The sequence below is a fragment of the Macaca thibetana genome, chromosome 10 (genome assembly GCF_024542745.1).
Source record: "Macaca thibetana thibetana isolate TM-01 chromosome 10, ASM2454274v1, whole genome shotgun sequence".
Taxonomy (NCBI): domain Eukaryota; kingdom Metazoa; phylum Chordata; class Mammalia; order Primates; family Cercopithecidae; genus Macaca; species Macaca thibetana.
The window spans coordinates 55,427,317-55,442,548 of record NC_065587.1 but is presented as its reverse complement, the minus strand read 5'-3'; the positions used below and the strand labels follow the sequence as shown (position 1 = coordinate 55,442,548).

General features: G+C 43.8%; 3 protein-coding genes across 9 annotated transcripts in view; 1 reads left to right on the top strand and 2 right to left on the bottom strand.

The window, feature by feature from the left end:
- TTPAL (alpha tocopherol transfer protein like) overlaps positions 1-4,966 on the top strand; it is a 43,741-nt gene extending 38,775 nt beyond the window's left edge. For 5 of the 6 annotated variants that reach the window (XM_050806554.1, XM_050806551.1, XM_050806555.1 and 2 more), the window contains exons 4-5: positions 1,016-1,126; positions 3,651-4,966. In XM_050806554.1, the coding sequence (XP_050662511.1) occupies positions 1,016-1,126; positions 3,651-3,929 (390 nt within the window). In that variant the 3' untranslated portion in view covers positions 3,930-4,966. The remainder of the gene's footprint in view (positions 1-1,015; positions 1,127-3,650) is intronic. The other variant, XM_050806557.1, reaches the window with a different exon arrangement.
- Positions 1-15,232, bottom strand: part of OSER1 (oxidative stress responsive serine rich 1) — a 313,341-nt gene that overhangs the window by 282,129 nt on the left and 15,980 nt on the right. The window lies entirely within an intron of this gene.
- SERINC3 (serine incorporator 3) overlaps positions 5,441-15,232 on the bottom strand; it is a 31,544-nt gene continuing 21,752 nt past the window's right edge. Inside the window, exons 10-11 of one of the 2 annotated variants that reach the window (XR_007729237.1) lie at positions 14,387-14,664; positions 5,441-10,584 (exon numbers count right to left, since the gene is read on the bottom strand). Coding sequence is in view for 1 of the 2 variants with exons in the window: in XM_050806520.1 (XP_050662477.1) it covers positions 14,526-14,664 (139 nt within the window). In the remaining variant the exon portion in view is untranslated. Of the gene's footprint in view, positions 10,585-11,687; positions 14,665-15,232 lie in introns of those variants that run through there. The other variant, XM_050806520.1, reaches the window with a different exon arrangement.

Sequence of the window (15,232 nt, the reverse complement as noted above, 5' to 3'; positions counted from 1 at the left end):
AAATAAATCAGTTTACATTTGGACATTATCAAACATTTGGATTCTGGCTTTGAGCCAACCGTGGCTTTCCTTCGCTGGCACTGCTTTTGATGCCTCCTGCTGAATACCATGTAGATTCAAGTGCCAGGATCAAGAGTGTGGATCAGTGTTGGTACTGTAAGATCATCTGGAGAGGAGAAAAAATTAAGTAAGTTTGGGAAATGCTATATAGCATGTCCCTTTCAGTTTAAGAATGTCCAATTCTTAAACTGTAAGAATTTACATGTTAAAGGCTCTGAACAGGACTGCAGTTAAGGAAACCACTTGATTATGCTTAGTGGACTGCGTTTCTCAAACTGATTTGCCTGCTGTGGAGCCCTGTTTTGTATAACCTCTAATATCCTGAGAAATATACTTTGGGCAACACTGATCTAGAAGGTCTGATGTTTGCTGGATCCGTCCCTGTAGACTCAGACTGTTTTCTGCTATAAGAGCATCATCTCTTCGTATGTTTGCTTCTCTTCTTCTTTTTTTTTTTTTTTTTTTTTGAGATGGAGTCTTGCTCTGTCATCCAGGCTGGAGTACGGTGGCACGATCTTGGCTCACTGCAACCTCTGCCTCCAGGGTTCAAGCAGTTCTCCAGCCTCAGCCTCCCAAGTAGCTGGGATTACAGGCGTGTGCCATCACGCCCAGCTAATTTTTGTATTTTTAGTGGAGATGGGAGTTCACCATGTTGGCCAGGCTGGTCTCGAACTCCTGACCTCAAGTGATTCGCCCGCCTCGGCCTCCCAGAGTGCTGGGATTACAGGTGTGAGCCACCACGCCCAGCCTCCATTTGCCTCTCTTCTAACCCAGTTTTGGGTCCCAGGAAAGACTTTCCCTGAGGCCCATCTTCTAGTTAGGCCCCTCCTCATTGAGGAGGCCATAAGGATCAGATCAGACTGATGTTGGGGCTGAAAATGAAGATTTAACTCTGGGGAGGAAGGAGTGGAAAGATTCTCCAGATGTTCTAAACCCCTTTGCCTTTCCCATACAGGATGGTTTCCCCATTCGGATAAAAGCAGTCCATGTTGTGAATGAACCTCGAATATTTAAAGGCATTTTTGCCATCATAAAACCATTTCTAAAGGAGAAAATAGCAAACAGAGTAAGTGATGATCCTATTGACTTCAGATTTTTCTTTCCCTCCATTGATTTATTTGTGACATCTGGTACTTGTTTATTATTTTTGCCCTGTAACGACTCATTTGGAAAGTACAGAGTTACAGATAAAATAAATGAACAGTCCCTTTTGTGAGGGGAAGATGGAACAGTAAATTAATAAGAATTTAATATTTGCCAGTAGGGAGAGGAGAACCAGGATTTTTATCATAAGAGCCTCCCTGGGCAGTATAGCAAGACCCCATCTCTAAAAAAATTTTTAAAATTAGGTGGGTGTGCCCGGGCGGTGGCTCACGCCTATAGTCCCAGCACTTTGGGAGGCCGAGGTGGATGGATCAGTTGAGGTCAGGAGTTCGAGACCAGCCTGGCCAACATGGTGAAACCCCGTCTCTACTAAATACAAAAAATTAGCCAGGCATGGTGGCACATGCCTGTAATTGCAGCTACTTGGGAGGCTGAGGTAGGAGAATCACTTGAATCCACGAGGCGGAGGTTGCAGTGAGCCGAGATCATGCCACTGCACTCCGGCCTGGGCAACAGTGGGACTCTGTCTCAAAAAAAAAAAAAAAAGAAATTAGGTGGGTGTGGTGGCACATGTCTGTAGTCTCCATTACTCAGGAGGCTGAGGTGGGAGGATTGCTTGAGCTCAGGAGTTCAAGGCTGCCATGGGCTTGAACAATGGGCTATGGTCTTGCCATTGTATTCCAGCCTGGGTAACAGAGTGGAACACTGCCTCTAAAGTAATTTTTTTTTAAGTTATGGTCATTAGAACTATGGGGTTTAAAAATGCTACTTAAGCCTTTCCATTTGCCTAATATGTTGTCCTGCTGTATAGTTTGTGGAGCAATTCAAGGTTTATAAGCTGTGTGAGTTTTTAGCTTACCTCTTACTTAAGAAGGGATAAATGGCACTTTGAGTCTTCCTTTCTGACCCAGAGGAGCCACTTCCCTCTTCAGCCTTTCCCAGTCCCACTGATTGAAATGGGATGGGTGGTATTTTTCTCCTTCCCGAGGCCTAGGAATATGACTGCAAAGACTGGGCCCTGAATTTTTCTTGCTTTTTCTTTTTTTGAGACGGAGTCTTGCTCTGTCACCCAGGCTGGAGTGCAGTGGTGCGATCTCAGCTCACTGCAACCCCTGCCTCTGGGGTTCAAGCAGTTCTCCTGCCTCAGCCTCCTGCTGGGATTACAGGCACGCACCACCACGCACAGCTATTTTTTGTATTTTTAGCAGAGACAGGCTTTTACATGTTGGCGAAGCTGGTCTCAAACTCCTGACCTCAGTTGATCCACCCGCCTTGGCCTCCCAAAGTGCTGGGATTACTGGCATAAGCCATCGCACTGGGCCCTTGCTTTTCCAAAGTAACATATATAGATAGAAAATCCCAAGGAGGTAAAGGAGGGAACTTGAAATCCAGCCCCAGATTCCTAGGCTGTTTGCCTGAAGATTTTGATTCATCAGCTCAGGAATCTGTGCTTTAAAATCCCCTTAGGAAATTGTGATGCACAGCTAGATTTGCAAACCACTAACTTAGTGGCTTCCCTGCCTGGGTGTGAACCCATGTGGGTCCCTAAAGATTCTGTTTGGAACTTTTACCAAAGCAGCCTTTGGACAGATCTTTTACATCTGTGAAATGCCCTGATTTGGGGCCCATGATGTTCTTCCTTTGTTCCTTCATAGGTTCATTCATTCAGAAATACCTATTGATCAACTCTATGTACAAGCATGTTCTAGATGAACAAAACAGACCAAAACCCCTCCCCCTAGGAAGATTATGTTCTAAAGGGAGCCACAGTGAATGTTATCTAGTATTAGAACGTGGTAAGTGCTACAGAGAAAAAGCAGAGAAAAGGATAGCGTGTGTGAGGTGGGAAGGGTTGCGGTATTCAACTGAGTGGTTAGAGGTGGCAGCCTTAAGAAGCTGACATTTGAGCAAAGACTTGAGAGAGTGAGCCATCTAGGTATCTGGGAGGCCAGCAAGGACACCACCCTCATGTGGGAGAGCAGCATGCTGGGAGAGCAGCTAGGCTGGCATAGCTGGGTCAAGACTGGAGGGGCAGGTGGTGAGAGCACTCAGAGAAGTAATGAGGCCAGACTGGGCCTCAGAGTCTGAGGTGGGAGTGCTGGAAGGCTGTACATAGAGGCACGACTGTAATCTGAATTTCACTGAAAAGAACTGAAAAGAACTTAGATTGCAGAGTGGGAGCAGGGAGACCAGATAGGAGGCCACTAGAGGAATCCAGGGAGAAGCGATGTGGCTGATGCCATTAGTGTGGTGGTGAGGCGGCTGGATCCTGGATACATTCTGAAGCTCCAGCCAGCAGGGCGTATGGTATAAGGAAAAGATAATTAAGGATACTCCAGGCTTTCTGGGCTGAAAAAGTAAGGGTAGAGTTGCCATTAACCTTTCCTTTCTTCATTCAACAGATATTTGAGCACCTACCATAGAGGAAATTTCTGCATTCCTGATTAACCTAAGGACATGTGTGTTTTCATTTCATTCCCTTTTAGTTCTTCCTCCATGGGTCTGACTTGAACTCTCTCCACGCAAACCTTCCAAGAAGCATTCTCCCCAAGGAGTATGGGGGCACAGCTGGGGAGCTGGACACTGCCACCTGGAACGCGGTACTGCTAGCTTCAGAAGACGATTTTGTGAAAGAGTTCTGCCAACCTGTCCCTGCCTGTGACAGCATCCTGGGCCAGACGCTGCTGCCTGAGGGCCTGGCCTCAGATGCACAGTGTGACGACTCCTTGCGAGCTGCGAAGTCACAGCTGTACTCCTGCTACTAGCCCGTCCCCCAGGGTCACCATCTTTAATTCTTTTCCTTCTTTTCTTTGGAGAGGCACAAGGAGAATTTAAGGGGCCAAGGATTCAGTCTTGCTCCTTGTAATTAAACTGCAGGATGGAGGAACAGCCCATGAGATATGAGGGTGAGCCCATTTTGGGGTAAGCCTTTGGTTACTTGAATTACTCCATGGAAGACATGGAAAATGTCCCCACTGATTCTTAAACATTTGGAATCCCAGTCTGCGACTATTAATCTGGAGGCTGTATCTGTTTTGTTCTGCTTTTTGGTTAGGGGGTGGTGATCTGGTTCTTACACATCTTGGAAGCAAGAAAAACCAGGACCAGAGTCACTTTGATCCCACTTTTCCAGGAGAAAAACAACCTGTTTGGCCAGTAAGAACTACTTGTATGAAATAATTTGGCCAAACCTGCAGTGTGACCAGACGTGAGACTAGGAGTTTGTGTTTTTCACAGGAACCCTAAGTACAGACCTCTGCTGCTCATCAGGAAACTTACTGGAGATCAAGGCCCCAGCTGCTGTCACTGGATTTGGAAAGCACCTTAACTGAATCATGCAAGCATCAGGACATAAGCAGCACTTTGTGGTCAAATGTGGAAGCCGGAGACTTCAAAGCACCTCTGGGACCCATTGGTTGAAGCTTGCAATAGAAACTTAAGTTTTCCCAAATCCATAAAGCCTTAGCCCTGGTTCTCAATAGAATCATACAGGGACCTAGCAGGAAATGATTTTACTCAACCTAAAATGCTGGATTCCAGGCCTGTGTAGCTACAAGAATTCTGGCCTGGATCCCAGGTATGCAGCTATGGACAAGACATGGGCCTCTGTAGGCCTCAACCTTCTCCCCTATAAAATAAGGCTGGATGAAATGTCAGCTAGGGCCGTTTTGGCTGCTGTGGGATTTGGTTTAGTTACTGAATGTTAGATTTTCTGCCTAGAAAGATATCTAGATACAAGTGGTTGGATCCTGTTTTTGTTTGTGGTACACATGTCTTTCCAAGAGAGATGTGTCAGTAATTAGCTCTGCCTTTAAAGAAACTGTTATGTGTATTCCTGGGACTCACTGACACCAATTTTCTTTCTATAGTGATGGTTAGATTTGGAAAATATGGCTTTTATGAGGCCAGAAAAGGTGACCAGGATCTTGTATGATGAATTCCTTCCATCCCTGAGACTCTGTTACTATATTGTAAACCTAGCTACAATGGTTAATTACTTGAGATTCTTAAATTCTGGTCTCTGGGCCGGGTGTGGTGGCTCACGCCTGTAATCCCAGTACTTTGGGAGGCCAAGGTGGGCGGATCACAGGGTCAGGACTTCGAGACCAGCCTGGCCAAGATGGTGAAGCCTAGCTGTACTAAAAATACAAAAATGAGCTGGGCATGGTGACTGGTGCCTGTAGTCCCAGCTACTGGGGAGGCTGAGGCAGAAGAATCACCTGCACCACTGCACTCCAGCCTAGGTGACAGAGCAAGACTCCGCCTAAAAAAAAAAAAATGAACACAAGTGCAGATTATTGCTGGGTCACTTCTGGGCCCCCCCTGCCCTCCCAGCCCCACTTGAGTTTCTCTCTTTGGTGTGGGTGAACCAGTCAGCCTGAATGTTCTGCATTTCAGCTCTTTAGAACCTCCCTGCCAAGATTTTAGTCTTAGCCCAAACATCAAATTAGATGGTTCACATGATGGCTTTTGACCTATTTCCTTTCTAATGTATTCCACATGCTCATGGTGTTAAATAGTGAAAAGTACCGTGTGTTGTGTGTGCACCTTCTCCATGCATCTGTTAGACTAACCAGTCAAGGTGGACAGCTCAGTTAGGGAGAAAACAATACTCTGAAATTTGAAGGCCAGTCTGTTGTTACTTAGCTGTTCATCTCTATCGCCTTTTTAAATGTCTGGAGAAGTTGTTGGTGGAAATTACTTTACTTCATGAATACCAATTCTAGAGGAAGTTCTTTTCACTGTGGATCGTAACCCTGGATCCTCTAGGGTCCTGGCTGAGCTGGAAGTGCCAAAAAGCACTCCTGGCTGCTTCTAGTTCCATCTGATGATGATGTGACCAGCACTGCTGAAAAGGCCCAAGTAGGGCAAGTGGGATGGCTAAAGGAGGGGGTTCAGAACCTGGTGGCCTGGATGGGAGAATTGGGTGGAGGCTTTCTTAGGTCCCAAGAAGGAAGACAGATAAACAAAAACAAAAACTAGGTAAAGAGGAATGAATCACTCAGCCCTGATGTTTCAATTCTACACTGCATTCCTGGCCAGTGGCATTTGTTTTAATGTAGGCATGGCCAAAGCTCTCCTAGAGAATTATCTCGAAGACCAGAAGTGATTTGGAGAGGCCTATTTCTTAGGTTTTTCCAATTGGACAAGGAAGGAGTGGTTTCACTCAGCTTCTAGGAGTTGGAGCCTATGTTTATCTGCCTCTGAGAGCTGCTTGCTTTGTTCTGGCTCCAAAGAGATATCAAATAGTTTTGGCACCTCAGGAAGCTTGAACCACGCTGTAAAACCACTTCCCTGGGTGAAAATCAAGGTAGTCTCCTTGTGGCTTCAGCAGGGTGTTTGCGTCACACTGTCTCAGCAGGGTGGGAATAACCAGCTAGGGAGCACACTGGTGAGGCAAACACATGAACCTCAAGAACTGGGAGTATGTTCCTTCACGGAGACGTTCTGGCCCATTGCACAAACACTTGGAAATTAACTTTTCCCTAAATTCAAGGTAATGTGGTGTCAGAGGGAAATGGGACAGTAAATTAGGAGACGCAGGCTCCATCTTTACCTTACTACGTGCCCTTGGGTGAGCTGCTTAACATCCCTGAGTGATTCTGTGATAGAGATCTATACTCCAACCTTTATTCCTTATATTTAGTTGGCTTCACTGCCACAGAGACACTGTACTCTCTTTGTAGAAGCTTTTTTCCTTTTTTTCCCCCCTCAATTGGCTTGTTATTTAGGAAATTTAGGTCTGAATGAATTGGTACCTAAAAGCTTCCAAATGTATCTATACATTTCAGAATATGGGAATTTTCTTCCTCCTCTTCCCCCATATCCCAACATGGAATTCTGGAAAATTGTGCCTCTTCCCCTGTCCTGCCTTCATGGGGGAGAGACTGGATGAAATCTACAGAAACAGCCAAAAGTGCCACCCTGGCTTCATGTCTTGAGTTTCCAACTTGCTCTTGGCAAAGGTTGCTTTATTTTTTAAATTTTTTTCCTTGCATTTTCTTTTTTATTCTATTGCTGCTGCAAAAATTAAGGCAAAAGTAGCTTTAGATCTTTGATATTTCATCCTGGTTTCACAAGGAGTCACTTACTTAGGAGGTCTATAAGTCAGGTTACAAGGCCGGGCGGGGTGGCTCACACCTGTAATCCCAACACTTTGGGAGGCCGAGGCAGGTGGATCACCTGAAGTCAGGAGTTTGAGACCAGCCTGGCCAACATGGTAAAACCCCGTCTCTACTAAAAATACAAAAAATCAGCTGGGCATGGTGGCGGGCGCCTGTAATCCCAGCTACTTGGGAGGCAGAGGCAAGAGAATCACTTAAACCCAGGTGGCGGAGGTTGTAGTGAGCCGAGATAGTGCCACTGCACTCCAGCCTGGGTGACAAGTGAAACTCCATCTCAAAAAAAAAAAAGTAAAAATTTTTAAATCAGGTTACGAAACACAATTTTTCCAGAAATATGACAGTAAGAGGCATTTCTCTAAATACTATTTGACTCTCAGATCATGGGATTTTTTTTCATTTGGGTAGCAAAAGCTAGAGTACTGCTGTGGTGATTATAATACCTTTTAAAAGTTTTACCATTTTAAAGTTGCCAACATTGAAGGTTTTCCTTTGAAGCCTCCTTTAATTTAGGGAGTAAAATGTTAGCTAAACCAATTATATACTATATACTGTATCTCCTGTGGCCATGAGAGGTGTGGAGATACCGAACAGAAACATGTCTACTGTTCAGGAAAGATGTCGGTTCTGGTAACACCTCTCCGTATTGGGATCTGTTAATTTTGTAAATCTAAATTCTTCTGCTCTTGGCCAGGTGTGGTAGCTCATGCCCTGTAATCCCAGAACTTTGGGATGCTGAAGGGGGGGCGTATCATTTGAGGTCAGGAGTTTGAGACCAGCCTGGCCCACATAGTGAAACCCCATCTCTACTAAAAAGTACAAAAATTAGCTGGGTGTGGTGGTGCTTTCCTGTAATCCCAGCTACTTGGGAGGCTGAGGCAGGAGAGTCGCTTGAACCTGGGAGGCAGCAGTTGCAGTAAGCCAAGATGGTGCCACTGCACTCCAGCCTGGGCGACAAAGCAATACTCTGTCTCAAATAAATACATTCTTCTGCTCTTCTGACTTAGAGAAATGGTTTGCTTAAAATGCTAGTAACAAACATCAGAGTCAATAGGAGCTTGGTTCATGGGAAGGATCAATGTGATTTGTGGATGGAGATGATAGTGATGAAACTCCTGCTTCATGAAGCTGTTTTTCTTTTCATCTCACTGGGCAGCAGATTTAGTGAGGCAGTGAGATGCTGCTGCTGTGGATTCTTGTGGGTATGCCTCAGCTTCTTGGCCTATCAGGTAGGAACCTGTTACAAGTGAAATATCTGAAACCTCTCTGACCAAGAGCCTCTGATGGAATGGGAGGTGAGCTGATTTTCTGACCAGCTTGGGGCACCGTTTCAGCCACTGGTCACATTCCTTGCTTCAAACTGAAATTCAGTTCGGCTTTGAGCATAGGGATACATGGTGGATTCATGTACTTCAGTGTTTGTTTTGACCAAAGTTTATTTTTCTAAGTGCATTTTCTAAGTCAAAGTGGTGAAAATAGGTAATTTTAGTATGCATGACTGGGTCTGAAACAATAAAAATCTCTGAAAAGTTAAATGTGCGTGGGGTTCTTTTGTGATGATGACAGTTTTGGATAAAGGTTCCAAGGTTCATTATTCACAGCCTGGGGAGACAGTCTCCTCTGCAGGTGAGGGAGGGAGGGGCACTGTGATAGGACAGTGCATTCTGTAGACGTGCCAGCTGCCTCTGAAGACCATTCGCAGTTACACTGCTGCAATAGGTACAGGAGAATGCAGCTAGCTACACAGAGCAGTAGAGGTGATATACTGATATACAAATTTTCACATTCTTGAGGCCCAGCTATACTTCTTGGACTGGCCTTAAGTCTTTCCAGTGATAGCCAGCCATTCCCTGAATGTGCATGTGGGCTGGGCACACATATGTTAAGGACACTCATAAATAATCTCTTTTAACTTTCAGCTACCCTTAATGAAGTCATGCTACTGTTCCTGTTGGGAAAATGTAGCTTGCCCAATGACACACAACTAGCCAAATACTAAGGATGGGATTCAAACCCAGGAAGTGTGACAAGCCCACTATTTTCTCCTGATGGCAGGAGACAAATAACCAGTCCCCAGATAGAAAAGAGAGAGAAGGTAGGACTCTTTCATAGAGTAAGAAAGTACCAGACATTGACTTTTTTCCTGGCTTCTTGAAAATACAAGCAGTGGTTGTTAACCTCTCTGAAACCCAAGCTGTAACTGAACATTTTATTCCAGAAGTAAACCCAGACTCCATGAGGGGTAACTGGATCATGGCTTGCCCAACTCTGGTCCCATGCTTGCTAAGCTGTTTCTATGTCCCCTGTTTGGTACTCTGTGCCCCAGAGTAGACAAAAACTAGGTCTCCATGGTAGATCTGGTGACTTGATGAGTCAGTTGAGAAATACTCTAACACAAGAGGTACACTTTTGATGATGCAACAGGTTAAGTACTTATATTGCAGCATAACCAGCCCTTCAGGTCAGCCTTCCAGAGGAAATTGTGGAACTTAAGTTCAGTCTGTTTCTCACGTATAGAAAAATGAAGCTAACTGTTAAAATCCTTTTCTCTCACAGCAGTCTTACGAGGCCCTTTGCTATGAGTCAGTATTTTCTTGATGCCTCCTGCCCCCTCCTTACACAGTACTGGTTTGGTACCCATGCACTCAATGGCAGCAAAGTTTCACATTATTGCATTTAAAGGGTGAGTAATAAGACCCTTTAGGGTGCCACTCTTCTGGGGAAAATGTTTTTAACCTAATATTCATGCTCCTTCCTGAGTAGGTGCCAGCCACTAGGGATATGCTGACCTAGTAAAAAACATGAGTCACTCCCTTCAGGTGACTACTAACTTGACTTTGTCAGTGATGGGTAGAGAGGCAAAACACTCTGTGCCTGAGAGTAGACAAAAACTAGGTTCCCATGGTAGATCTGGTGAGTTGGTGATGAGTCATTAATGAGCCAGATGACTCCCCTACATGTCTCTAATAAATCTTGTCTCTTATATTCTTATGGGCCAAGAGACAATGAGGTCTAATTGAAAAAACAACTCTTAAGCCAAGCCCCGGCTCTTACTGAGTAACCACAGGGTTAGTAACCACTTAGAGAAGTCATGAACTTCTCTAAGCCTCAAACTGATATATAAAAGGAAGGACGGAGGGAAATAATCACCACCTTACAGGCATGTGGATACTGTCTGTTTAATGCTTGGTACACCTACCCATCTAGGTGGTTTCTATTATTCTTCTTCACCTGAGAACATAGGCATGCTGTAGCTTGAGTCATCCAGCAGCAATTAGGACATCACTGAGTTGGGTGCCTAGGTAACAGGATGGACAGACCAACACAACAGGAGTAAAGAGATGAACAGCAGCTTCCATTAATAAGCATAAGCCTACTATCTGTTATCAATCTGCACAGATCAAATGCAAGACTCATTATGTGAATACTCGCTTAAGCCTGAATGTGCAAAACGAAAACAGCCGGGTGCAGTGGCTCGTGCCTGTAATCCCAACACTTTGGGAGACTGAGGCAGGTGGATCACCTGAGGCCAAGAGTTTGAGACCAGCCTGGCCAACATGGTGAAATCTCATCTCTACTAAAAATACAAAAATTAGCCAGGCGTGGTGGCACGTGCCTGTAGTCCCAGCTACTTAGGAGGCTGAGGCAGAAGAATTGCTTGAACCTGGGAGGTGGAGGTTGCAGTGAGCCAAGATGGCATCACTGCACTCCAGCCTGGGCAACATAGCGAAACTCTGTCTAAAAAGAAGAAAAAAGAACCAGTTACAGATTTCTTTGTTCCTTCTCCATTCCTCACTTGACTAGCTGAAAAGAAAAAAAAAAAAAAAAAAACACACCTCTATACTGAGAACCAGGTCCACGGCTACTCTTTGGCAGGCAGTCTCTTTGATTATCAAGAGAAAGTTCTACCTCCCAACCAGGTACCCCACAAGACCAACCTAGAAAGTAAAGGAGTCCAGCATGGACCTAGAAGCTTTCTCCCAGCTTTAACGAGGTAAAAGTGGCAGCCACTGCTATTGCCTTTGATGAGTTCCTAGAGCATGTCCCTGATCTGAAAGCCAGGGCCCCAACCCGCGTTCCCCAAGGCTAGGCAAGCCCTTTCATAGTGATGAAACACAAAGGTAGTCATCTGGAATGAGATGCCACCCTGAGATCAGATGACTCAAAATACTCCCCTGCTTTAAATGATGATCCTGGCCTTACTCAGAATGCTGGCTTACTTATGCTTGTGTATAATTCAGCACTCACATGTATAATTCACTTGAGTCTTGATTAAACTACTGTGTTTCCTACTAACAGGCAGACTTCATTACTTCTTAAGGTAGGACCAAGCAAAGCAGGGACACTGCCTCCCGGCTTTTAAAGGGCATTTGTTACTTCAAATTAATATCAAAGTTATCATCATGAGAAAAAAATAAAAACTTTATTGGACTTTGTTACATTGATTTTACAGTTTCACACTGTTTGTATTTTGAATCACATTAAGGCAGGGGATGGGGCACTGTAATGTTTGGAAGTTTAGGACCTTTAGAGCACTTAAGCTGACCCCGCTACTGTAAAGAAAAGCGGGGTGTCTGCTTGACACCGGCAAAATAAGGGGCTACATGTCCCCATCTATCCCTCAAATCCCTTGAAATGCTACACCCTGACATAAACCACTGGTTTAAAAGACAATGATTCCAATAATTTATATCAAGTCCTGCTTCCCTACCCCCCACCTCCACCCTAACTGAGCTTGTCCCCTCTGTGTTCCTCTGTTTAATTCTGTAACAACATCTGAAATCCAGCCTCCATCAGATTCTGGCCAAATATCTCTGACCTTTGAATATTGTCTTATTTTAGCCCATAATGAGATCAGCAGCTACTGTCAGTGCTGAAAATGGGTTACACTTTGCAAAATAATTTTATTCTTTAACAATCTTGTATACTGGGCACCAATACTGAGGTTCAGCTGCCCATGGTCATAAAGCATAGTATGTACTCAACAAATACTAGCTGACGAGTTTGACAGCCAGAAAACAGCAAAGCTGGGATGCAAACCCAAGCAGTCTGACTCCCAAGCCTCTTAACCATTCTTAACAGACCACCTACCTCCATTCTTCTTCAAACACGTTCTTCCTGTTTGCCACCTGAATAAACGGAACCCACTATCCACCCAGATGGTTAAACCAGAATCACTCAGAAATCTATCTCTCCCTCATATTATTCTTAACTGCCAGTGTTAAAATTCTAATTGCTGGCCGGGTGCAGTGGCTCACGCCTGTAATCCTAGCACTTTGGCCGAGGCGGGTGGATCACGAGGTCAGGAGATCAAGACCATCCTGACTAACACAGTGAAACCCCGTCTCTACTAAAAATACAAAAAAATTAGTCGGGTGTGGTGGCGGGCGCCTGTAGTCCCAGATACTAGGGAGGCTGAGGTGGGAGAATGGCATGAACCGAGGAGGCGGAGCTTGCAGTGAGCCTTGATCGGGCCACTGCACTCCAGCCTGGGTGACAGAGTTAGACTCTGTCTCAAAAAAAAAAAAAAAAAAAAAACCTAAAATTGCTAAGTAGCCCTCACCTGTCATTTTCTCCCCATTATTCCACTTTTCTATTTCACATCTCATATGGACTGCTCCTGGTCTCATCTCTCTAAATCCATTATATAAATCAGCCCAAGTGACTGAAGATAAAATTTGTTCACGACACTATGCATATGTTTTCAGCCGCCCTCAACATACGGTCCAAACTCTTTATTGAGGTTGATAAAGCCCTTTATAATTCAGTCCCTGACTACATTTCCCCATTCCAGCTTTACTGAACTTTTTTTTCTCATCTTCCTGCCTTTAACATGCAGTTTTATCTACTCCAGAAACATCATCTCATTTTCCCATCTCTCTCTCAGCTAACTTCTAAGAGTTCTTGGCTTAAATATCACTTTCCCCAGAAAGCCTACCATTACACCAAATACCTCTCCTTTGAGTTCTCTCCGATTCCTAAACCACAGCACTAATTTGCCATATTATAAATGTCAGCTCATTTGCTGTCTTCTCTAAGCTATTAAAGTCCAAGAGGGCAGAGCCTCTATCATATTTAACACTGTGCCCCAAAACCTACAGGGTCTAGTGCAGAACAGACAGTAAATCTTTGTTGAAAGAACTCTTTTATTCTACCTTTTTGCATACCACCTCTCATGAAAATGTTTCTTGACAATGCCTTCCCTGTTTCTCATCTACCAAGTGTCTCACCTAGAGAAGATATTTAGGACAACTTTTGAATAAATTCAAGACTTTGCTCACTAGCCAGACAGTAATTTTCAGAAGGAATAGGAGCATCCAGACTAGAAGCCTGATAAAACCTGGCTATCCAGAAAATAAAGAATGGCTGCGAACTCATAAAAGTTGTTGAAAGAAAGGGCATTAAAATCTTAAAACTCTTTTTTAACCAAATACCTTCGTAGTGCAAATATAATTAATTCACATGCATTTTACTTTTACATACTCATAACAAGATAATTACACAAACTAAAGCTGCAGTGTTTTCCCAAGTGAATCTTCATTTTAACCAAACTCACAAAGCATTTATTGAAATTAATACATCTGGCAAAGCACCAGACTTGAGTCAAGCAGTATCAATACTACAGTGTACAAAAAGTAAATTAAAAAACTCAAGATGTAGAAGCAGTAGCCATTCTTCTTGGGAATCAGCAACCATTCTTCTAGGGAAGGGACCCACATACACAATCCTTCCCCAAGAACTTTGATGCTACCCCTCTGAAGAGTTTAAGCACAAAACAGAGTGCTTGTATCATATAAGTAAGGACTTTCATAGAGGAAAACTGTAATATAAATGCATTTTTTTTTTTTTTTTTTTTTTTTTTAAAGGATACTGCAATATAAATATATTAAGCATGGCCTCAAATATCCAACATTTTCCTATCTTACATTTTAAACCAAAGTTGAAAGAACCTACAGGCTTTATAAAGAACTCTCTTCACAGCACAGCTGTAGTTCACTTTAAACAAAAAATGTTCCCTTTGTGCTATATCCTTAAAAGTAAACAAAATATACAGATAAATGAGAAGTTTAGATTCTGCATCAAGCATTATTCAATCTCACCTTCTGATATAAACCTGGATACAGTCAAACTTGCAAAGCATTCACTTAATATTTTAGTTGAAGCAAACTTAAAAGGTACATGAGTTTTCGGTGAAGGAGACCTTTGTGAGTTTCAGTGGTGTCCTTGGCACTCAGAGGTTCAGCTGAAGTCCCGACTGGTGAGGACAAGTGGAGCCACAAGGGTCCAGACGTAAAGCAGGAGGCAGACCCAGCTGGAGCTGATCTTGACCCACACAGCTGGCCACTTGCTGGTCATGCTCTGAAACTTTGCATCAGGGCTAAGAAAACAAGAGAGAGTCAGGTAGAAGAGACCGGTCTACCTGACTTCCGTCAGCCTTCTGCAGCCCCCAGCCAAGGCCAAGAAATTCTCCAGTGAAACTTGGCTGGCACTACCCCCCAGTAGGGTTGTAGAGGGACCAGAGGAAGCTGCTATTTTTAGTTGTTATGACCAAGAACTAAAGAACTCATTGACTCTGTCTTTCAAATGACTTTTCCTCTTGCCAGCATGAAAGACTATCAGGGCAAAGTTCTTTTAGATGTTCCTAGTTATTGGCAAAAGTCTAGATTGAGATAGCCTCCCTGAAACTTTTCTTTGTTAGTACATTATTACTTGAACCAGAATGCTCTGACATGGCCATCTCTATACACAGAAAATTAGTGAACAAAGATGGGTCAGATTGCTTTATGTCATGATTTTCTCTCAATTAACTCAACTCTGTAAGAGCTCCCAGCGATTTGCACTGCAAAGAATTCCAATGGGTTTTAAATGCTAGAGAGGATAAAGTCAAGAGTATTTAACCCAACTTCATAATATGAGTAAGAGCAAGGGTTCTGAGATCAGGACAA